The 25,337-nt window shown below is 39.1% G+C and overlaps 1 protein-coding gene across 3 annotated transcripts; it reads left to right on the top strand.

The window, feature by feature from the left end:
* Positions 1-350: 350 nt before the first annotated feature.
* Positions 351-25,337, top strand: ppp2r5ca (protein phosphatase 2, regulatory subunit B', gamma a). 3 transcript variants are annotated; one of them, XM_061744337.1, is made up of 14 exons: positions 351-513; positions 11,428-11,627; positions 13,445-13,555; positions 13,705-13,797; positions 13,902-14,032; positions 14,153-14,212; positions 15,533-15,641; positions 15,945-15,998; positions 16,165-16,335; positions 17,528-17,655; positions 18,188-18,289; positions 18,473-18,545; positions 23,584-23,700; positions 24,197-25,337. In XM_061744337.1, the coding sequence occupies exons 1-14, from the start codon at positions 420-422 to the stop codon at positions 24,329-24,331; spliced, it is 1,578 nt and encodes a 525-aa protein (XP_061600321.1). In that variant the 5' UTR covers positions 351-419; the 3' UTR covers positions 24,332-25,337. The 3 variants fall into 3 exon arrangements, with proteins under 3 accessions (XP_061600321.1, XP_061600319.1, XP_061600320.1); XM_061744335.1 differs by lacking the exon at positions 23,584-23,700; XM_061744336.1 differs by lacking the exon at positions 23,584-23,700 and having other exon boundaries at positions 18,473-18,552.

Below are 25,337 nucleotides of genomic sequence, written 5' to 3'. Positions count from 1 at the left end.
CTGATTTATGGTTCCGCGTTACACCAACGCAGAGCCTACGGCGTAGGGTACGCCATACCGTACGGCGTAGGCTCTGCGTCGATTTAACGCAGGACCATAAATCAGGCTTAAGATCTGCAACGGGACCTGCTCCAGCAGAGCGCCGCCCACCGATGTCCAGTGAGTGAAAATTCCCGCGGACGCCCCGCCCCCCTGTCGACCCTCTCATCCAATCACAGCGCCTCCCTCACACCAGCCCGCATTCCTATTGGTCCGGAGCGGTACGAGCTCAGCCAATCAGCTGCGCTCCTCCGCCGCTGACGTCACCGAACAGCTAGTTCCCTCCAGCGGCAGCGAGCTTCATTTTCTCATCAGCTTTTGTGCTAAAATGGAGGCTGGCCTCTCGCCTTGAGTGGATCGCCTTCCTGGCTGAGGTTTAGATGTTGACATGCAATAAATCTGGAGACAGGATGGTTGTGGATGCACCCAACTCCAATGGGCCCTTTCAGCCGGTGGCCCTAATGCACTTCAGAGGTATGTGAGGACACGTTATTCTCTGTATTGTCCTGGAGGATTCTGCTGCTGTCCCTTCCACTGGTGACTGCTCGGTTAGTCAGCATTCACACGCTGGAGATGGCGCATCTGCTGCTGTTCTTTGAGAGGCAAGCGTGTCGTATTCGGGAGGAGATTGGGAAGGCGTTGTTTTGGAGGAGTTTGTTTTTAGCTGTGAGACGCAGGAGCCACGGTTAAAAAAAAAAAAAAAAATCAGGTTTTCCTAGCTAGCTGCTCCCTGCCCATCCCCCCACCCCAGTGATGTCAAAGGAAGTGAGGTCATGGCCGAGGGAAGGCTCTCTGCTCACGTTTATAGGCAATAATATGCTCTGTAATCTAATTGTAGCACGTCAGGAGAAGTAGCACATGATTCCAAGTTTATCATCTCACATCTTTCTTGGACCTTAGCAGTTCTGTCACACTCCACTTCATCTGGGCACAAACTGGGTTTAAAATGAAACAGCAATTCCCTCATCCTTCTTCCTTGTTGTTGTCCTAGGAGTGACTTTTGATATTTGAAATTTATTTATTCACACTCACACATGTGAATTGGTCTCCTGGAGAAGCTATCAAAAGCTTATGGTAGGAGCCAATGAACATACATACAGTAGGCAGGAATACATACATACACTTGCACTTAATACACACATAACACAACAAAACAACATGCACATTATACTAGACTACCACTTACATGCAACATATCACATTACAAACACTTAACATGAAACATTTTGTGATCCCGGAGTGTACGTTTATATATATATAATAGGGCTGGGCGATATGGACCAAAAGTCATATCTCGATATTTTCTAGCTAAATGGCGATACTCGATATATATCGATATTTTTTCTGTGACATAATTGGGGTTTCCCCCAAAGCATTATAGCATAGCATCTCTGTTAGCTTCATGTTTTTCTGAGGCAAACCCTTAAAAAAACTGTCAGTTTTAATACAAAGCCTCGTGCCAAATGTCACACAGGTTCCTTTATTAACAGAGATCTGCACAATATCAAAATGTATAAAACAAATGGAATAAAAATAAACTGCCTGCATATTAAGAATAAAAATGCTTCTTGCTTAAAATAAAACAAATATCCCTTTCCTGCATAATAATTAAATTAAAATACACTGCAATTAATACAATGTAGACGGTAGCAGGCAGACTTTTACACTGAGGTTGACTGTTGTGCAAATAACAAAACATTTGTGCACATCTCAAATAAAACATTCAAGTCAATTTGTCACAAAATAAGCTATATCAAAATAATTTAAAAAAAAATTATATATATATTTTTTAAATCGATATAAACGATATTGTCTCGTACCATATCGCGTTTGAAAATATATCGATATATATTAAAATCTCGATATATCGCCCAGCCCTATACAGTTACAAACACTTAACATGAAACATTTTGTGATCCCGGAGTGTACGTTTATATATATATGAGCTTAACAATTGATTCTTTAACTGCCGTTTAAAAATGGAGATGGACTGTGACTTTTTAAGGCCATCATTCAGCTCATTCCAAATCTGTGGTCCCCGACACACAACACTCAAACTTGTTCCCACAAGTTTACGTTTTTTCCCTATAATGAGGTGTTTGTGTCTAGTTTTGTGGGTGTGCTGGGGAACGGAGATTGGGATGAGTTGAGTTAGTCTGGGATTCAAACCTGAGACCACCTGATATATTGTACATGCATTATGGAAGTAGTTACATTCTTTGAGGCGAAGAATACCATAGTACTTCATGCTAAGGTACCCCTCTTTTTGAGGCGTTTTTTTTTCCTTGAATGAGTCAAAACAAGGATTTGCAGAGTTTCCTCAGAAGCCTGCATCTCTTGTCAACAAAGCTCTGGCCCAGATCTTTTCTACCAGAGCAAGAGCAGTGACGTTTCAGGATGACAACATCTGACTCGGCCTCCGAATGTGTGTACAATGTACTCAGTCATGTCTGAAAGGCCCAGCTTTGTGTACCAGTGTACTTGGATGCAGCCCAGCATTAGATGAAGCCTCTGGCAATTATTGATTACACTCTATTGAGCCGTGGAGGCGAATGCCTTGAATGACAGCTTGGTGTTGGGGAACAATCAGACTCTCTCTGCCTAGCTCTCTTTGCTCGTCTCTTTCACTTTCTCCATGTTTGGAACAAATATCTTGGACTCTGACCCTCACAAAAGGAGTTTATTTCTAGTTTTATTACTTTGCACATAATTCCTGACTGTGTCATCTTTTTTTCAGTGGTTTTGCTTCAGAGATTTGCTTTAGTACATAGTAAACAGAATGTATCACTAAACAGTCTATATTAATGCACTTAACACGGAGATGCAAAGCCTCACTTCAGTCATATATTTAAAACTTACCCTCCATTTTTGTTTTGCGTATTCCTGCAAAAGGCTCATGCATTTAGACTACACTGTTCAGACACGTGACTTCCAGGCGAACTCTGTCTTGGGATCTTACTGCATCCGCGGCATCTTTTGAATCCATACACACTAGTCATTTTAATTTTATCACTCTGTTTTTGAGCCAACTGAGTTACCATTCATGATACACTGTATCAGCTGATCAACAGGTCTTCTAAATCTTTTTTTCTTTTTGTTACTCAGGCGTTCTGCTTTTTGTAGAAACATACGAGTAGTGGTCCTTGAGTGGATGCATCCTCACAGGATCCTCAATACATCCAAAGAACAGATTTTATCCACTGTTGTGGCCAAAATGTCTGTTCATATGTGTTTTTAAATCTGTGGCATGCTGTCTCCACAGAACTATAAATAGTAATTGGTCAATGTTTGCATTGATCATTATCATGCAGTCGATGAAAGCGGGTTGCCAAACCAGTCCCAACTACAGACTAGCAGCTGTTCATTTGACCCACTTAGAGAAGGGAAAAAAGTCAAATCTGCGGTTGCAATGCAGCTTTATTTATTAATAGTTTTGAATAGGGTTCATTGACAAAAATTTCCCTCTGTTTTCTACAAAACAATGTGTCCCACCTGAAGCCTGTATGTATTACATTAATAGAAGTCACATTGTGACAGATATCAGTCATAACATTGGGGCCATTATCTGATGCAGAGCAGCCGTCTCAGTATTTAAGTGGGGTACAGAAACTTAATAATACAAGCAGACAGACTTATGTAATAAGAGCAACTTTGGTCTGATATGGTCAGAGGTGCAAGGCATGGTGACACATTCCTTCCCAGCATCATGCCTCACTGCAGCCAGGAGAGATTATAAGACACTGTACACTGCAGCGGAAACCTTACACGAAAGAGGATTTCAGTCGACCTAAGCACGTGTCATTCTGAAGAATCAACTTAGGATATGGTTTAATTCTAAGCTGCTTTTGACTGAATAATAACAATGAAGATACATATCTTGGATGAGCAACTGCCTGATCAACGGCAGCCAGCTTGGGTGTCAAATCTTTATAGACGAGGTTGATAATGGAATCTCAAAAACACACTTAACCTCTCCTCTGGAATTCCCAGCCTCCCACTGTCATCAAGATAAATTGGCTAACTCGAAACTGACACTGCAGAAGTGTATGTGTGTGTCTGAGCCAAGTCTCCATTATGTCAGAGGAGGAGATCTCTCTTCTTACCTAGAATCTGCCTTGTTGCAGGAATGTCATGTACTAAGTCTCTGTGTGTGTGCGCTGACCCTCCTCTTTTTTGTGCTTTAAGTTTTGACTGTACATTCACTGAAAGGAGGGCAAGAATGAAACGCTTCAGCATCTTCTGCCTTTATGTCAAAATTTTCCTTCTGATTAAGTACATTCACGGTTAAATGGGCAGATTTTTTTGTTTGATCAGTTATTCCCTCTCTAATTCCTTTTTTAATTAAAACATTATTAAAACAGAAAATATACTGAATTAACTTAATTCAGAATCATTTGATTGTAATATTCATGTAAGTTAATAACCTAGCTTGAGTCATATTCTCAAGTAATTTTTTTCACGACATGAATCTCATTACAGTTGAGGAAGGGGACCCCTTACACCCATGGCAACATTCTCATGTGCATGTGTGGTCTGTGCCTTAGAGCGCTTCCTGATTAGATGTGTGGTTCAGGAAATGGGGATAATTTGTCAAGGTTTAATAGCTTTGTGAATAGCCTTTTTTTAAGTATAATATTTAAATTATACAATATTGTTGATGGCTATATAGTTTATACTGCTCTAAGATTATTTCCTTGGAGCTGCCAGTCTTCCTGTTTCTTTCCTCCCTGCGTTACACATCTTCATCCTTCAGTTTGCAGCAACAACATACTGAAGGACACAGATGTTAAGGGGCCACCAAGCCATCACTGAAGTGCTCGTAATTATTTTGTGACAGCTTTCTGAGCAAAATATACTTTTTACATAACAGTGCCATATTGGGCCATACAAAGAAATGTATTGGGTGTATGTTATGCAACACTGAAGCCCTTCAAGCTTCACCCTTCGAAACAACTCAAGGTCCTGCGTGCATCTGTATTGTGACTTTTGACTGTAAGAGTGTGAGAATCAGGATAATGTCACACAAGCTGCCTTTCATATTGCAAAACGTCTCAATAGTATCCAGAATTCCCACTCGTCTGTGAAACTGTGTTTTGTGTGCAGCTGGTGCTTTATAGGTCTAAAGCTAAGTTTTTCATGCATCCAAGTACAAGTTGCATGCATGAGTTGCATGCATGTGTCATGCTTTGGGTGATTAAATTATCTTTTATTTCTAATCTGAAGAGATGGATACAATCTTCTAAAGCTGCTACAATGTATTTTGAAATTAGTTGTGAAATAATTCTATGAATTGCTTTTTAAATTAAATAGTATCAAAACATTTTTGTATGTTTTTATATGTCAGACCCCACACATCGACAAGACATCCTGCCAAAAACCATAGTCTTATACCCCCCCCTTTTTTTTTTTCCTTTTTGTATTTATTTATTTTTATACTGGCACACATCTGAACCTTAGCAGTCTGAATGGACAGACACAAAGTGGATCTCCATTACACTTTGTTGCTAAACAAAAGCGACAATTCTGAAATTGTGACAAAAGAACCGCTGTGGGTGTGCAGTGTTTCCATTGAACAGTGTTTTTCTTTTGGACAGCGTCGCCCTCCGAGTTCTTTCTCTGTAACTTTCTGTATCTAGTCCTATTTAGGTTTTGTGTAATTCTAGTGGTAATGGCAACAAAACTACACAGTGGTGGGTAAGATTAATTTATAGTTATTTGTAATGTGTTGTCAAATAAATCACAGTTGTGTGTCCTGATTTTCTTCTTCCACTTTTTTTTTTACTGTTAATACCTACCTACTATAATAAACCATGCCTTATAACTTTCAAAGGTGTGTGAATAGTGACCGAACCTTCGTAGGGACCAAAATGATGTGAATCAAAGCAGTTTTCATTTAAAATATACGTTTTATCTATTTCAAGCCTCTGACGAGACTCAAAAATGCTCTTCCACTTACGTGATGGTGTTTATAGGTTCCCTGTAGATGAACCACAGTCATTTTAACTTTTGTATGTGTGCAAAACGTGTATTAATAAGGACTGTTTAAACAGGATTGTTCTTCCATCTGCTGCTAGGTCATAAGTCTGTACAATTGCTGTAAACTCGTATTTCATTCTAACTGCTAAATTGCTTTGATTCACTTCTTGGTTGCGAACGAATGTTTATGTTCATTGCTATCTTGCAGTAGCCTTGGAGTTGATTTTTCACAGGAATATTCCATTTAACAGACCGCTATGAATCGTATGTTTAGAAGGGCTAAAGATGGATGCTGTTCAGCACATTTTTTTTTTTTTTTTTCCTCTGCATACTTCTGAAATAGTTTTATGAAGGCTATAGAGAAAATGTACCAATGAGAGGCAATTCTAGTTTCTAAAATGGACTAAAGCCTTCAGTGTCATGTTCTATGTATGTGTGTAGGCAGTGACCGCAAACACTGAGCACTCTTATCTTCCGTAATATACAGACCATATCTAACCCACAGGGACAATAATGGAGATATAAATACACCAGCCGCTTTTTCAATCCATGCTTTCGTTTCTGAGAAAATTTACTATCTGCTAAATTTGGAGCATTTTGGTCTGAAAGAATCTCTTTTTTTTTTAATATATATATATATTTTTTCATAACCTGGAGTTTCTGTGGGTTAAGTCATACCTGAGTGAGGAAGTGAAGAAAGATATTGTCTGAGTTTCCTTGAATTATTAAAGCTACATTGTGAACATTAACAATGAGGACTTTGATATAATTAGACGGTGTGTGGACAGAGCCAGGCTGACTCACCGTGCTCACCGACACAGTCATCATTAGGTGGCTTTAAGGAGATAAGAACCTGTTTTTGGTTGTTTAAGACAGGTGTTCTCTGAAATGGGGCTGGATAGTTTATCCAAAACTAATGAAAAACTGGCATTCAGAACCTATAATCAGTGTAATCATCCCTTTGTGAATTGATTTAAAACAAATGTTTTTATTAACTTTCCATTAATGTGGTCATCGATTAAATGGATGCTGCTGCATTTACATTAAAACTAAAACGTTCTCCCCGTGCTTGCGTGGGTTCCTTCCAGGTACTTTGGCTTCCTCCCACAGTCCAACATGCATGCTGGGTTGATTGATCATTTTAAATTACCCATACGTGTGAGTGTGTATGGTTGTTTGTCTATATATGTGGACATGTGATAGACTGGTGACCTGTCAAGGGTGAACTCCTGCCTCTCGCCTGTAGTGAGCTGGGATGGGCTCCAGCAGTGTCACAGAGACATTATATTTACAGTCTATGGTCATCTGACCCACTTACAGGGGGGGAAAAATGTGTAATGTTAACTTCTCACTACCATTACTACTAAGTAGTTGGTGGAAATCAAACATTTAAAAGTTTTCTGAATGTAGAAAACTGGGACTTTGCGACGGTTTACTGTATGATGCCTTGGTTATTGTGGTAAATGCACCTTGAATAACCACCGACAGCTTTGAGAAGTGAGTTATAAACAGTTTTATCTGGGAGCATTTCTGAGTTATTCTTAGTCTCAGGGGAAAAAAAACTATAAAACACGCAGAGTTGTTGCTGCATACAAAAAGACACGCGTGTTCTCACAGGAGAACACTCCCACCAGCGGACAGAGAGCGCACTGGAAACAGAAACACAAATGAAAGAGACACAAAAATCTGCATTTGTTTTTGTTGTTTTTTATTTTTTTTAACAACTTTTTAAAGGTGTTATATAGACTGATTATAATTAAAAGATACAGGAACACGATTCCTTTTTATTGAACAATTTTAAGTTCCAATCCACAGCATGAAACAGACGCATGATAATGCAACCAACTAATAAACGATTATTAAATTCACTGGAAACTAATTTTGTCATTGATTTTTTTTTGACGACCTTGTTGGTAGTCTAAAATAAATTCAAGTAATAACTTATTAATCATAACTTAGGTAAAATGTTCAGCTAGTTGTAATATTGACTTTAGGTCAGATCATCCAGCCCTACTCTGAAGTTTTATTAAGTTTAATCAGTTTAAAGGTTAGAATGGAGACTTTTAAACTGACTAAAATTTGACGATTTATGCCAAATGCTTAAACTGCTTTTGGAGTTTTATTTTCAGATTAAATGGTCTCAAAAAGCACCATATATTTACTGATTGTTTTCCTGTAGATATGCTGAGTGATGGATTCTCAGATGAAGGATTGCACCATGTGCAGAACTGTTAACCTCTCAGTAAAACTACTGAAAAAAGCAGTTACAGTGCTGCAAACTGTTGTCATGTTTCCCTGGAAATATGGACTATTTATGCATCGGACTGAAAATGGAGAAAATGCACAGGCATTAGTGAATAATTACAATCCTTTTACACTGGTTATATTGAAACCCAGAATGCAAAGCTGATTTGTACAGTCATCTGGTTAATTTATTTCACATTGATATTGGCAAAAACTTTGTTTATCACATGCCATATCATTCTTAAATACATGTTTCTGTGCTTCCGAGCTCTGATTTGGCTTTCACATAGTCTTAGATCACGACTAAATGCAATAATCTTAGAAAAAACTGCATATGGGGGGGGAGCTATATTTTGGTGAAGCTTCCTGGGTGCATTGATTACTGGCAACAGCACTGCAGCACGTGATAAGTACACAATAGAGTTTGTAAATCATGACTATTGTAATGATTTATTTTATGGACAACTGTCCATGTTCCCTTGGCATTGGGACCCTTCCCAAAAAAAGGTTTTCAGTAATAATAAAAAAACAGCAGGTTGCTGGGATGCGTTCTAGTTGAAAATTCTTCCGTGGTTGTTACAAAAGAGAGTTTATGCACCTGTCTTTTTCTCCAGATGTGTTGAACCTTTCCATCAGTGGCAGCACCTGGTCCTATTCCCTCTGCAGAAAACACATTTAGTTTCTGCCTCATTAGACTCTATTATACTAAACTGCACGTTACCTGGGAACAGTGCTGCACCCAGGAAGTCGTGCTTTGTGAAAATATAGTTCCCTTATATGTGTCTGTTTATAGGATTGTTGCATCTTTGCATGTCATTTTACATGGGTTTTTGAATTGATTGCTGACAGAGATGAAGGGTAATTCAGTACTTATGGTACCAAGTAGTTGATAATTTTTAGAGACCAACAGTATTTGTTGCAGTTAGAGGTTGGAAAATCTGATTTACAACTAGTCGATGAAATCACTACGTTGTCGTAAAAGTTCTCATTATAAAGATAACTTGTAAAAATTTCATATAAGCAGTCCTTTATGGTAAAACGAACCAACAGTAAAGCCTGCATTTATATGTCGGCGATGGAGGAACTTTTGTTTCTCCATCACAAAAGTTGTAGCCCGCTATTATTATTATTCCTTGCCACTGTTTGGCTTAAGGCTTTTCTCCCACTAGGGGAGTTTTTACCTGCCATTGTTTATGTAATAATTGCTCGGGGGTTCATGTTCATGTTCTGGATCTCTGTAAAGGGTCTAGAGACAACATCTGTTGTATTAGACGCTATATAAATAAAATTTAATTGAATTGAATTATTACCCACAAGTAGGGCTGTGCGATTAATCGATTTTAAATCTAAATCGGATTTATTAATCACAATCGATGTTAAAAAAAGGAAAATCGATTTTCCTTTTTTGCAGCTGGCTGCATTACAGACAGAGCCTGTCTAGTCATCTTTGTTTGGTCAAGAAAATTGTAAATGTTGTCACTTTACTAAACTCTTACAGTATCTTTCACTTAATTCCCAATAGGGACATTTTTTGCTATTTTTCTTTAAAAATAAAGATACAATATTTGAAACAATTTATTCCATTGTTTTTTGTAGTTTTACCAAAAAAAATCGAAATTGAAAATCGGGTTTTCAGAGAAAAAAAATCGAGATTTTATTTTTGTCCAAAATCGCCCAGCCCTACCCACAAGCGAGCTGTTTCATTACTTTAGCGTTCCTATTTACGGTTGGATACCAGTGTATAACTTGGGGGGCATTCACACTACTAAGCAATTCGCACCATGCCCAGGCATGATTGACTCCTGAAGACTGGTCCATTTGACTAGTGTGAGTTCTCCGTTTCACATTTAAGCGTGGCATGGTTCGTGATCTCACTGTTTGGGACCAGCACATTACAACTCGGCTGGTGTGACTGTGCCCCTACATAGAGATCAGTACCATCTCTGACCAAATTGCAGATGAGGGAAACTGCTAGTCAAGTATTTTACCATCGGGTTGGTGTGTGGCAATGTTACGTCTCCTATGTACCGTCTGCTCTCTAATATGGTAAGAACATGCTTTTAAAGGTTACTAATTGTAGCTTGTGTGCAAAATATGTTTGCACGATAGCTTGGAGCTGTAGGATAGGTCGCAAATAATGCACATCTTATGGATGAAAGGGGTACCATATCTAATATTTTTACCCAAGCCTGTCACAAGCAATCCATTGATATCTGATAGTTAATTGTATCAACTTACAAAAAAGATTATGTTGTGACTTGTTTAAATGCAACTGTTGACAATCATTTTTAAATGCACCAAGTTTAGATTTTTAGAGCTCTGTGTAGCTGCAAAATCAGAGCAGCTGGCACTGAGAAAGTACTGAGTGGTTAAATATATTGACTTAGATTTTTACATTTATTTAAAATTCTTTCCTTGTTGGCGTTGGAGCAACTGCTTTTGACCAGAGTAATTTTGTGTATGCTTTCTCTTCTTATAGGCTCTCTGAGCAAATTCCATATGAATTGAGCACATGATTGGAGCTTTTGTGTTAGTGGTACATCAGATGCAGACAAACAAAGCAGAGGATCATAGTGATACACATTATATCTTGTTGGACTGTAGCTTTTAGTCGGCACAAGAAAGGCAAGTTATGTTGAAGTTGCTTGGCAGAAAAATCCTCTGAGGTTGGAATTCTGAACAGAACGGAGAAAAAAAAAACTGGCTGCCTCAACGCTGTGTCACATAATTGCATAATTATAGTGTTACTGTGTGTTATTAGTGCACCACATGAGCAGGTAGGACTTCAGGGTGTTGTAAGTGGTTGTTTCCTTCTTGTGTTGTGTTAACTGTGGCAGAGGTTTTTGGCTTGTGTTCATGTGTGCTCACATGTAAATGAAGCAGAGTAGGGATTCTCCTTCTTAACCTTTCACCCACTCATTCTCATTATCCTCCTGCTTGACTTGAACCATCTCAGCCTCTTCTTTATTGCATTTTTATGTCATATTTTTGCTATATTGCTATGTGCTGTGCATCCTTCTCTTGTGACCCCTCACTTTTTCAAACATTCTTCTATATTCTTAGCTGCTTTGTCACCCGTCACTCCTTCAGCTCCCATAGCTGTCCATAGCCTCTCCTTACTTCATGTACTCCTCACCCATCTCACTTTGTTCTTCTATCTTTGTGCAGATGTGGCCCCTGCGGAACAGGAGAAGCTCTTCATCCAGAAGCTGCGGCAGTGCTGCGTTCTTTTCGACTTCCTTTCCGACCCCTTGAGTGACCTGAAATGGAAGGAAGTGAAGCGCGCGGCCCTGAGCGAGATGGTGGAGTACATCACCCACAACAGGAATGTCATCACAGAGCCCATCTACCCAGAGGTGGTGCACATGGTCAGTGAAGTGGGAGCACAGGGAAGCTGCGTTATGTCATCGTCAGCACTGACTGCTGGGGATGAGGGCTGAGAATATGGGTGCTCTTTGGGGAAGTTCAGTTGGAAACTTTAAAGAAAAGAGTTGAACACAGACTGCACAGCTAAACAGTGGGTCACTGTCTCCACTAGGGCTGGGCGATTTTGGACAAAAATAAAATCCCGATTTTTTTTTTTTTTTTCTCTGAAAACCCGATTTTCGATTTCGATTTTTTTTGGTAAAACTACAAAAGACAATGGAATAAATTGTTTCAAATATATATATATTTTTTAACTTTATTAAAATGACAATTACAAATCAAAATATTTCAAATATTGTATCTTTAAAGAAAAATAGCAAACAATTTCCCTATTGGGAATGAAGTGCAATTGAAAGATACTGTAAATCCTCCTTGAGTTTAGTAAAGTGGCAACATTTACTATTTTCTTGACCAAACAAAGATGACTAGACGAGTTCTGTCTGTAATGCAGCCAGCTGCAAAAAAGGAAAATTGATTTTCCGATTTTCCTTTTTTTAACATCGTCTTGATTAATAAATCCGATTTAGATTTAAAATCGATTAATCGCACAGCCCTAGTCTCCACTGATGCGTCTGACCAGTTATTAGTTGTTGTTGTTTTTTTTTAATAGCATCCATAAACCCCACCATGTTTTGTTTTTAAATTATAATTTTTTTAGGTAGGTTGTCCAAAGAAAGGTAGTTATATTTTAAGAATTATTCTAATATAAGAGGGTTCAGTTTCTCAGAAATTATATTATATATTATAAACTGAAAACTATTGGCTTTTTGACTGATGGCGGAGAATTTATTTTTAAATATATTAATTGTACCAGTAATAGTTGTATTTTCTGACATTCTATTTAACAGATCAGTTTATGTTGAACATACCATTCAGTATCAAGTCAATTATCAAGTTTTTTTTTGTTTTTTTTTTTGGTGGTATTGACCAATAATGAAATTGCTCAAGCCTTCAGGCATTTGTATTTTGGGGTAAATCTTTTCCAACAAAAATACAAAACAACTTTGTCTTCACACACACAGTGTTGTTTTTTACATTTCCGGAGGTTAGAGCAGATTCAATTTAAGAATTATCCTTAATGTACTTCAGAGCAGTTAAACTTGAACAACAGAGAATCCAAGTAGAACAAGCTTATCTGAGCTCTCATTACACATTCTCATTACAGTGTTGTGCAATGATCCATATAATGGACAATAAACATTGTTATTTCTCCTCCCAGATTCACCTAGTATAATGCAATTATACCATTTCCTTATACGGTTTTTACTGTGGAGTTAACAGTTATCTTCACAGCTGGTAGTGGGTAGAAGTGAAGTGCGGCGCAGCCTATGACTGTACATTTACCTTGTAGCCTTTATTCGTTTTAACAAGGCCGCCAGTGTTCGCGTAGGCCACCTGCACTGTCCCATGATCCACTTGGCAGGGAACAACTACCCACAGGGGAGTCAGTTGACACTGAGACACACAAGAAACACAAAACACTTGGGTTATTGTGGCCCAAATGCCTGGAAGCCAGTTGCAAGGACAAAAATTTGCATTAACCTGAAAGGAAAAACTAAGTCAACTTTGTGCCTTTTATCTTTTAATTTAATTACTTTTTGTGTGTTCTTGTCATCACCTAGACAGGGTGATTGTCTTTTATTTCCTAGAAAAAAATAAGTTCTTTGTTGTTGCGGCAAACAAGCCTAACAGCGAACAGATGATAAATCTGCTCTGGGGAATCACCGTTCACAGTATCCTTTCATTTAATGTTTTTCAGTTTGCTGTGAATATGTTCAGGACGTTGCCTCCATCTTCTAACCCAACTGGAGCTGAGTTCGATCCTGAAGAGGACGAGCCGACTCTTGAAGCTGCCTGGCCCCACCTCCAGGTTAATGTTTGGACTATTCAATTATGTGTAACAGTGTGTATATTTAAAAATAATGTTTAGAACCCCTCATTTTTGTGTTTTTTTTCTATTTACCCTGCTTGTATTCCTTTGTAGCATTAATCTTTGTTTTTCTCTTATATTTGTTGCAGCTTGTCTACGAATTTTTTCTTAGGTTTTTAGAATCACCCGACTTCCAGCCTAACATAGCAAAGAAATACATCGACCAGAAGTTTGTTATGCAGGTAGGAGAGAGAAAGTTTTAACAAACCTCCACTATTGCCTCAAAATGCGAAGCAAAATCTGAAAACCCAACATGTATTGTAACAAAATGTTCTTTATATTACAGCTCCTAGAACTATTTGACAGCGAGGATCCCAGAGAAAGAGACTTCCTGAAAACAACTCTCCACAGGATCTATGGAAAGTTCCTGGGACTGAGAGCGTACATCAGAAAACAGATCAATAACATTTTCTATAGGTTAGTGTTGGTCACTGCAACGCACTTTAAAAAATGTATGTCAATGGATGAATCAATAGTTTTGTAAATATGATTCATATACATTCCTGCCACACAACGAATCCTTGTTTGCTCTTCCAGGTTTATCTATGAGACTGAGCACCATAATGGTATAGCTGAACTACTGGAAATACTTGGAAGGTAACGCATTTTATTAAAGTTGTTAATGCAATTATGCCCTTCTTTTAGTATTATGTTTAATCCAAGTAAAAAATATAAAATGCATTTTTCTTTTAAACATCTATGTGCTATGTTGCTGCCCAGATCCATATCTAGATAACCTTATATCAGGATCAGAATGCCTTTGTGCTTAATTGTATTAAGAAATGATGAATTAGGAGCGCTGCTCCAGTAAACTGCTAGCCTGATGGATCAGACCCACATCCAGGAAAATGAAGGGTCTGAAAATGATCTGCAGGGCCTCTCCAAGAGGCGCCACCAAAGGTTGCTTTTCAAACTACCTTTGCACACAGTTGGTTAGTGATATGAGCAATCAGAGCAATTAACAAGGTGATGCATTCTGAGCGACGAGAGTGTGTTGGGTGTAAAAGTAAATTTAACTCAATTTTAAATTGAGGAAAATATACATCTACTGTACCTTGCAAAGGACTTATTTGAGTGCCATCGTCTGTTCAGTTTTTGAAAGAAAAAGTCTGAATCTTAAACTGTCGATGGGAAATAGATTCAAACTATTCCTCAGCTGTAGCCGTCTACACTATTTACATTCAGATTGTGTTTGTGCTCTATCGCCATCGCGCAAACCCTAACGGATTTGAATCGGTCCCCAAAACTTTAGGGCGTTGTTAATGAGCTGCTGCCCTAAAATTTGGGGGAGCCAATCAAATCTGTCTATCTTTGTAGATCTAGATGGTATCTCGGTAGATTTTTCCAACAGCCTGAAAAAACAACATGAAATGTGATCTTTTTCTTTTTTTTTTTTTTTTTTCCTCCTCCAAATCATATTCATGTTGCACATAGAGATTATTTCAAATGCAATATAAGTATAAATAAGAAGCATCTCAGCCTGAACGGTCTGGTAATTCAAATAGGATATTGGTTAGTCTTTATTGTCATTCATGACGCGTCACCAAACATCAATTAAACATAAACCTCGTCTATTGGAGTAACGGAAGTGACAGGATTCCTCCATTGCTCCGACATTACACTCCACTGTACTGACATACTGGTGGAGACGGTTTCCTGAATTAAAGTTGTACGCAAATGCGTCCTCCGCGGCACCATGTAACTGTTGGCAAAGTTAGTTCACCAACCTCTGTTCTATTGGCATTGGTAACCATGGCAACCATATGGCTCAGGGAACATCACCAAAGACACACAGATCTAATTTGATGACCAACAATATAGTATGATGTAAATAATCAGTCATTTACATTAAACTGCCACAGTTTTTCCAAATATTCTAACTAGCTCTTTTGTGTCTCCTTTTTATTCTTTTTACAGCATAATCAATGGATTTGCCTTACCACTAAAAGAGGAGCACAAGATTTTCCTATTGAAAGTTTTATTGCCTCTGCACAAAGTTAAATCACTCAGTGTCTATCATCCACAGGTATGTTTGTTTATCTAAAACATAAAGCACGAGAAGCCATTTTTTTGTTTTGTTCTTACTGTGAAGTCAACAGGTGTGGCATGTGAATTATTTAGTGTTTAGAGTTTGTTTTTTTTCTCTCTCTTCTGAAGTCACTCTACTAGTTATGTCAAAAAACACCAATACGTGTTCCAACCAGTCCTTGCCTCAAAGACCTTGTGTCCACCTGTAGAGCAGATTTGTTGTTTTTTTTTTTGTTTTTTTTCCATGGGCATAAATTTAAATACTGACAGTTTAATGACTGTATTTGCCTGTGTTTTACAGCTAGCCTACTGTGTGGTGCAGTTTTTGGAAAAGGACAGTACTTTAACCGAGCCGGTATGTTGAATAAAACATCCAAACACACATTTCTTTCCATAATCCTGCTTGATGAAACTTGGAATTTGATGTGAAACGGTGAAGCTTGTGTTTTACCTTTTTGTGACAGGTATGCTAAACTTGTAAGTGAATTTAAGATCGTCTTCATTCTGCATCCTTCCAACAGGTGGTTATGGCTCTGCTTAAGTACTGGCCGAAAACCCACAGTCCCAAGGAAGTGATGTTCCTCAATGAGCTGGAGGAGATACTGGATGTCATTGAGCCCTCTGAGTTCGTGAAGGTGCAGGAGCCTCTCTTCAGACAGCTTGCCAAGTGTGTGTCCAGCCCGCACTTCCAGGTACTTGGATCCTAAAATCTAATATCCCTCTTCATGCCCCTGGAAAACAACTTGGCCTTCAAGTATTTGATGGCTGTGACTCCAAATTGTATGGGCTCAAATTAATGCCATAAGTATTTTGTATCTGTAAATAAACTTTGTACTTGTAGAAATATTTTGTGCGTGTGCAAAAAATATCAGCAAAGCATATATATTGTTTTTCGGCACTACCTTGTTCTCTATAGCTGATATAACATGAATTACTCCTATGTGGGATCAATAAAGTTCTTATTTTTGCCGTTTGAGAAAGTTAAATATATTATATTTGGTGCCTAACTGTTTCCCAAGTATATTAGTGCGTGTGTGAATGAATAAATGAGACGTAAAACGTACATTTCTTTGTAGCAAGGTGCTTTATGAAAATAAGTCCATTTACTTGAATACGTTTGCAGCCCAGTCTTGCCACATCCAATATGGCGGCGACGTCAGTAGGAGATGCAATGTGCTGATTGGCTCTCCAGAAATGCTTTGAAACCCGTGCCAAGGATTGCTGATTGGCTCTTAGTTTTGGCACGTCAAAACAGTGCCATAACTCGTAGTTGTAAAAAAAAGTTTGTAGCTTTTGTAAATAAAAGTTTGTAGCTTTGTATCTAGAAGTACAAATATGTTTTGCAAGTGCAAATATTTTTTTCACACGCACAAAATATTTCTACAAGTACAAATATTTTTTTCACACGCTCAAAATATTTTTTGCAAGTACAAATATTTTTTGCAAGTACAAATATTTTTTGCACACCCACAAAATATTTCTACACGTACAAAGTTTATTTACAGATACAAAATACTTATGGCATTAATTTGAGCCCATAAAATTGGGGTGGGGCCAGCTGATGATCGTGATCCAATTTGTAGTTTGCTAGATTGCATGAATATGAGCCCTGCTAAACAAAAATGTGATTGGTTGTGACACAGTTATTGAAAGTGCATCGTGTGTGTGTGTGTGTGTAGAACTAAAGTAGACATGCCTAGATTTTGATTCAAAATCACTGCATCCACTTTTAGGTTTCTGAATAAAATCGGGGAGGACAAAATACAGAGACTTAGTGCAGAACTAATCACTTTTGAGAGAAGAACTGGAATTCTGCTCCAAAAAGATTTTCTTATTTACCCCTCCCTATACGTGTCTGACTGAGATTTACATGTTTTCTTTTAGGTGGCAGAGAGAGCGCTGTACTACTGGAACAACGAATACATCATGAGTCTAATCAGCGACAACGCAGCAAAGATCCTGCCGATCATGTTTCCTGCTCTGTACCGCAACTCGAAGACACACTGGAACAAGTAATCCTCTAAATTTTAGCATCCTCTCAGAAGCAGTGGTAATGTCTGTAGAGACTTTACGTTATACACAACACCAGTCTGGCACAATGCCTGACAAAATAGTTCACATACTGTTCTCGAGGGAGTGTACATATTTGAGCTCATCACATAAAGGCCTCTCCTGACAAGTCACTGAGACATTTCACTAGACGTTTGTTTAGAGGCTGTTCATCATTGTGCCTCATATTGCAATATTGTTATCGCTTCTCTCGGTTTTGTAGCCTCCTAAATTTGTTATCCATCTCCTTTTTGAAGTGTTGATTGTTCACCTGGAACTCTAGTTAAACATAAAATGAAATCTGCAGAAAAGTTGCGCAATCAATTTTCCATAAACTATAATTTTGACTCAAGCTGCGGCAAATTGTCAGGCAAGCATAATTTTTTAATTCTTTACTAGATCCATGGTTTAGATTTGCTGCACAAGGGTATTGTTGATTATATATTTCTTCTTTCGGTAAAGATTTCACTCGTACTAACTCTTGTGTTTTCACAGGACCATCCACGGCCTCATCTACAACGCTTTGAAGCTCTTCATGGAGATGAATCAGAAGCTCTTTGATGATTGCACACAGCAATTTAGAGCTGAGAAAAACAAGTATGCACCCAAGGCTTTCTCCCACTCCATTTTAATGTTCCTCTCTCTTTTCTTTCTTGAAATTATGTCTGAGTTGCGTGTAATTGCAGTCAGTCTTAACGCTGCAGCTGGATTGCTGTCGGATGAAGCGTTTAATCAGAAGAGTGAAACGGATAAGTGATGCGAGTTGTGTTTGTTAAACAGAGAGAAGGCAAAGTCAAAAGAACGTGAAGAGGCTTGGATCAAGATTGAGAACCTTGCCAAATCAAATCCACAGGTGAGAGGTCTCTGAATTATCGTATGCACGTCTCCTTTTCCCTTTCTCCTACTGTGTTTGTAAATATTTAGACCAGTGTTCCCCAATCCTTGAACCTTAAAGGGGCTATGTTGTATGTAAAGGGGCTACCTTCTGGGGGCTATGTTTTTAGAAGAGAGATTTCCCTGCTCCAGCACACCTGGTTCAGATGAATGGATCACCAGCGGCACAGGTCTGTTAATGACCCATTCATTTGAATAATGTGTTTGGACAGAAGGACATCTTAAGTGCCTGCATTGTGGAACACTGATTTTGACTTTAGATAAAATGTCAAATGTACATTTATGACATTGAAGAGCCAGATCTTTGCTTGATTTCAGTAGGTTAACATAAGTAATGAAATAACGTCATGTGTGGCATAACCCTTCTAACATAGTCCCATGTTGCATGTGTTAACCAATGAACTCTTGGCTATGTGAACTTTGATGGGTGTGTTGTTGTTGTTGTGAATTTAAACAAAGAAAAAACACATGAGGTTCAGCGAAGATTGGGAGAGCTGTAATTTGAGGTTAAATTGTCTGCATAAAGTGATGAACACGATTGATTGGCTACAAACGAATCCCTAGAAAGATATCAAATGTAGTTTTTCCATTGTGACATCCCAACTTCACGATGGGGAGATTAAAGTGTGAGAGAGGAGAGGAAAAGCTCATCAGTCACTAGGACTGCAGAGGCTCGTTGGCCAAGTGTAATTTATTAAAGTACAATCTAGCAGTTATGCATCCTCTCAAATCTTGCTTGTTTTCCTCAAAATTGCATGTTCAGAAGCTTTTTTTGCCACGAGAAACCCTCCTTTTACACCTTTTTACACATGAATATGCTCAAATTAGCCCACCCACATTTCACCTGCCAGTAAATGAAACCTGATCTACCTCCTGTTTTTATAATTCAGTCGTCAATTGTAATATTAGTAAAGTATCGCCTCTAGTAGTCTTGAGGGGACACTGAGATGTCTCCATATATATGAAATCCAATTCTGTTGGAGTTTAGTGTCTTCTATTGTGGGCTAACATCTTAAAAGCTTTGATAACAATAAACAGAGCATTAGGCCTCCCATCTTTGCATCAAGAGCAAAGCATGCCATGAATCTTATGCAAACGTAAGCTTGCACTAGCCTTTCATGTTTGTGTTTTTTCTTCTTTTCCTCACATTTGCATGAAATCTTGCAAGTAGTTAAACCTCTCTGATTGCACCTTATGTGAGTTAATGATCCTCTGCAGCTTTAAGACACTTAACCATAGAATTGATGGCAGATTTTCTTCATTATGTGACTTTAAAGATGGAGACAAAAATGGTGTAAGATTATCGGAGCAAGACTTTGATATTTTAACTGATAACAGAAGCAGCAGTGTAAGTGCACGGATGTCCAAGAGCATTCCATGTGAAGAAATGCAGATTAAAAAGTATAATAAAGTTGAAAAGTGTCGGTTTAATCATCCAGGCAACACGATTGACTTGGAATACAAAAAAACAAAAACAGACTTTAAACGTTCTTGGTTTGCTCCAACCCTGTAAATGAATATTTGAAATGAAACTTTCTGAAAGAGACGTTCATCGAGTTGACAAATGAAAATCATCCATCCATCCATCCATCCATCCATCCATCCATCCATCCATCCATCCATCCATCCATCCATCCATCCATCCATCCATCCATCCATCCATCCATCCATCCATCCCTTTTCCTGCAGTTATCTGGGTCAGGTATCTGGGCAGTAGCCTGAGCAGAGAGGCCCAGACTTCCCTGTCCGGCCTCTCCATCCAGCTCATCTAGGGGAATCCCAAGGTGCTCCCGGGCCGGCTGAGAGACATATTCCCTCCAGTGTGTCTTGGGTCTTCCTTAGGGTCATTTCACAGCAGGACATGCCCAGAAAACCTCACTTAGGGAGGCGTGCAAGAGGCATTGCAACCAAATATCTAGGCCACCTCTTCTGGCTCCTCTGTGCAGAGGAGGAGCGTCTCTACTCTGAGCCCGTCCCGGAAGACCGAGCTTCTCTAAGGGAGAGTCTGGACACCCTGCGGAGGAAGCGAATATCAGCCGCTTCTTTCTGCAATGTCGGCCTTTAAGTCACTACCCACAGCTCATAACCATAGGTGTGATAGTAGGAACGCAGACGACTGGTAAATCTAGAGCTTTGCCTTTCGGCTCAGTTCCTCCTTCACCATGACAGACTGATGCGGAGTGGGCATCACTGTTCTCCTGACTTCATCTGTCTTCCGTTACTCATGAACAAGACCCCGATATATTTGAACTCCTCCACTTGGGCCAGTACCTGATTCCCGACATGCAGAGGGCATTGCACCTTTTTCCGACTGAGCAATTCCTTTTGTGTTAGAATGTATGTTAGAATTCCACTATTGAGTAGCTTTGTGTATTCAGTGGGTGACCAACTCGCATTGTGACTTTTATTACTGGGAGTTGGGTGTTACTTGGAGCCAAATCTCAAGTTCCATGAGTTTATAGGAATTTTAAACTTAGCAAGCAGCTTGGCACAAAGCCTGGAAAAGCAAAGCCGGAGCTTAAAGTCCAAGTTTGATCAACAAATGCCAGGGCTGTTACAGGTCACATATCTCACCAGTTGTATTTTTGCATGAACGGAAAGAGGAGGCAAATTGTGTTGCTTTTATTAATGATGAATAAAAAACATTTCAATCAAGGGTGAACATTCAACAGGTCAAATGTTTGAAGACCTATTTCAAAACTGCAAAAGTGTAAATACTTTTACAACAAAGAATCTTTTGCTAAATTAAAACATTCAGGATTCATGCAAATAAAATGAAACGGCAGTGTCCATAAAAGTGGGATGAAGAGGTTGGAGATCTGCTTTAAAGGGGACCTATTATGGCATCTAATACTTATTTTAAACAGGCCTTGAATGTCTTAAAAACAAGCTTTTGATTTTTTTTGCTAAATAAATTAGCAATTCAGCCTCTGACCCATGTCTTTATCATCCCAGTGTCTAACCTCATTATCTATGAGGGATTCTGAGTGGGCGGGGCTATGATAATGAGGCTCTGTGCCGATTGGCTGCCTGAATGATGCGTAGCAGGGGAGGGCACAAAAAGTGTTGGTTTTTACAACCAACAACAGCAATTTGTATGTATGTATCTAGCTCGAACAGACGGCAACACGATACATCGCTACGAAAAAATGGCGGAAGCTCCGGCTGGCGGAGTTGTTGTTGTTGTTCCGGGCAGAGTTAGTTGTGGGCGTGGTTTCACGCATCGGAGGCCAACCTCTGTAAATTGCATTTTGGTTACGTAACGACGGGAGCAGAATCTGAACGGCTCGTAGATCCACATCACACTGGATGGCTCATCCGGGCGGCTGCACAGACACTGCAGAATTTGGTTGCTTTCTTCCTTCTCTGAGTTGGCAGGCTGAGGGGAGACCACTTTATATATGTTAAAGCAAGAGAAAACGTGTTTTTCATGATAGGTCTCCTTTAATAATACTTCAGGTCTTTGTAACCATGAAGGCTCCAGGTGGATTTTAAATCCTGTACCAAATGTATATTAAAAAAAATTAAATCCACACTAAATTTCAAAAGTGTCTTAGGCTCTGCTCGTGTCAGTGGCACAGTGAGTTGATGCTCGATGTATTGCTGTGTTCATGTCTCCTTTGTGCTGCAATGCAGACGCATGGTTTTTGAGGTTTATCTGCCATCTCCTGCTCAGCACGACCAGTTGCCATTTCAGTCATAGCAGCGCGGCTGCACCTCGCTTTTCTCTTTTCTTTTAGTTCGAAAAATCAATCTGCAGCTTGTGACATACAGTGGATTGGGTCGTCATGCCGCCACAATGCGAATCATCTGTTACATCATAGTTTGCAGATATGAATCTGTTATAAACACCTTTTTTGTTTTGTTAAACAATTACCATTTAAAATCAATTTTGAATGGGATCACACGTGTTACAGCAGGACTTCAGTGACAACTAGGGGTGATTAGTTGACGCTGTCAACTAATATCAATAACAAAAATAGTCACCAACAAATTTAATTATTGACTATTGTCATCAAAAATAAATTTCAACAGAGTGAAGCATCTCTCTCCCTCCCTCTCTCTGAGAGCTGCACATGCCCAATAAAGTACATCACCAGGTAAACAATTTGTCGGTGCCTGGCAGCAAAGTTAATTAAAAGATTTTTGAATGACGTTTCTTATCTTTTTTGTTTTTATTTTTAACTAGCACATACTTAAAACAACCTCCATGCAAAATGTAAAAGCTGAGAGCTAATTAAGATCCATTAAATAATGGAGATTCATAGTGACTGATCTACTCAGAGTAGTCGGCTGCAGCCCTAATGACGACATGCCACATTTTGTGTGACGAAACATCAGAACGATATGGGCCTATGTGCTTAAGTTGCCATGGTAACAGTAAACAGTGTGGTAACCCTAATGGGAGCTTTCATTGTAGTTTACAGGCTTTGTGCTTTCAAACTAATCCTTGAGCTTGATGCAAGATGGAAAGTTTCTTTCTGCATGCAGCTTCACACGTCATCCTCCTCATCATCGCTCATCTGCTGATCTGGACTTCTTGATTTTTATAGGTCTGCATGAAAAGCTTAGTGCTGACTAATTCTTTGTTCATATGCCAAAAATATATCATAGTAAATGCGGTGGAGATTGGTATTATATAATGCTATTGGCCTCTCATCCACCGCAGCTGCCATAATTACGTCAGGAAGAGGCCATAAAATGAATATTGATGATGATTATTACAAATGAGCGCAGGTCCCCAGACAACACTAGTAGTAGGAATAATTGTCAGATGAGTTTCACAGCCAGTTACTGTAAACTTAAGTAAATCTACAACGAAAACATTTTAATTTCTGAGATTCCTGAACCTCAAGTGGAATTTAATTGACTGTAGACTTTCTTTGTTTCATTTATTTTTTTATTCACTACTCCTTTGCATGCGACTGAAAGTCTTTTCTCCATTCTTTTTTTTTTTTTTTTCTTCCTGTTTTTGTTTCTCTTTTCTATCGACTTAGTTCTATATATATGTTGATTCCTCTGACCTCAATAGTCCTGTAGCAATGGAGACGGATGTCCCTTTGATAGAAGATGTTCAGAGGTTAAAAAAGACAGTTGAGGAGGGCGCAACTCAGGTAAACCTGACTTTCTCTCTGTCTCTATTTCCTCTTTAAATCCGTCCATGTTTTCATCTAGAAGCTTGCAAAGTCTCCAAATGAAGCTGCTTGCAAACTAGTGGTTTATATTTATTTGTAAAATATATTTCAGTGTCTCTTTTTGGTCCAGATATAATTTACTAATCACAAAAGCACAGGGGACAAAATCTGACCATGAATTAATCACTGGAGTCAAGCGCTTTCTTATTAATTTAAGTTTTCTTTTTCATGTAGAGCCTCAAAGCATTCAGGATCAACTAAGTCATATTTTAGTTTGATCTCGTAGAACTTTACCTTGGTAATATTGAACGCTTTGGCAGTCCATTTGTTTCATGATTTTGGTGTCTTTAAAAAATGTCAAAGTATATCCATCTCTGTTTTTCTTACACTTTGAAAAAGAAATGGAGAGAATAAGATACTGAAGATGAAGTGAACTTTGACCCTAATCCGTTTTCCTCTCTTTGCCATCTCACAGTTGCAGCATGAACAGCAAAAACAGCGGCCCATGATGCGACGCAAATCTGAGTTGCCTCAGGATATCTACACCACAAAAGCCTTGGAGTCCCACCGCAGAGCTGAAGAAATGTTGACCACCCGCGATGGGCTCTAGGTCCCACCAGCTGCCCCCCCTCCCCCTCGACAGCCATGGACATCTTATTCGCCCGTGTGCCAGGATTACACTGGTGAACCATGCTGGGCTTTCCATCCCTCGTCCCATCCGTTTCCCCCAGAACCCCCTTAGTTTTATTCATTCCAGTGCAGAAACCCTGTAACCACCCCCTCCCCTCCCCTCAGTTTTCTGCTTTCTCAGGTTCTTTATTTAATGACAAGTTGGAGTGTTTGTGCGTCTTTTAGCCCTCACGACATAGCAGTGTAGATTTTCATTATTTTCCTCATCCTGTCACTCCCCTCCCCCTTCCACCCCCCCTTGTGCGCTCACTGTAAATGTGGAACCTGGGGGAACAGACAGCACAACACAGGTTCTTCATTCCTTACTACAAAGGTGTTCACAGCCAATTGGACGTGGAAACATAGGAACTGCTGGACTCACTGTCTAAGGATCGTCTCTTGGTATCGTCTCAGTTTTCTTCTCTTTCAAAGGGAACAAAAACGGACCCTCTTCAGATGAAAAACAAGACTTTCATGTCATCGGTTTGGTTTTTGTTTTTTTGTTTGTCGTTTTTGTTTTTTTTGCTCTAACAAATGTACTGTCAGTGCCAAGACTGTTGTGTTCTTTTTGTTTGATTCCTGCTTTTATCCGTGACAGGGACACAGGCCTTTTGTTTCCGGTCACTGTTTGAAAGATCTTTTTTTTTTCTTTCTTTCCTTTTCTTTTTTTTTCATTTCCCCAACACGCTTAAGACCAAACTGAGGCCTGTCCTTAGCCTTGTAATGTCCAGGAAACATGGCAAGGAAAGGGGAAGTTGTCCTGTGGACATCTTTATGCTCTCCATTTTATTGTTTTGTGCCATATGCCGCTCTTTTATATGCTTGCTTCCTTAACGTTCATTGGCAATATTTAAAACCAGACCATAGCAATGCCTAGGCAGTTCAAACAATGGTACTTGCTGAGCTTTGTAGTTTATTGATCAGCGTGAGGGAGTTCTGAGTGTCTG

The sequence above is a fragment of the Cololabis saira genome, chromosome 16 (assembly GCF_033807715.1).
Source record: "Cololabis saira isolate AMF1-May2022 chromosome 16, fColSai1.1, whole genome shotgun sequence".
Classification (NCBI taxonomy): domain Eukaryota; kingdom Metazoa; phylum Chordata; class Actinopteri; order Beloniformes; family Belonidae; genus Cololabis; species Cololabis saira.
This window is presented reverse-complemented; position numbering and strand designations above follow the sequence as displayed.

Coding starts and splice junctions, on each gene's coding strand:
- ppp2r5ca (XM_061744337.1), top strand. CDS start 420: ATGTTGACATGCAATAAATCTGGAGACAGGATGGTTGTGGATGCACCC. Junction 15,642..15,944: donor TCAGTGTCTATCATCCACAG/GTATGTTTGTTT, acceptor TGTGTTTTACAG/CTAGCCTACTGTGTGGTGCA. Junction 16,336..17,527: donor TGTCCAGCCCGCACTTCCAG/GTACTTGGATCC, acceptor GTTTTCTTTTAG/GTGGCAGAGAGAGCGCTGTA.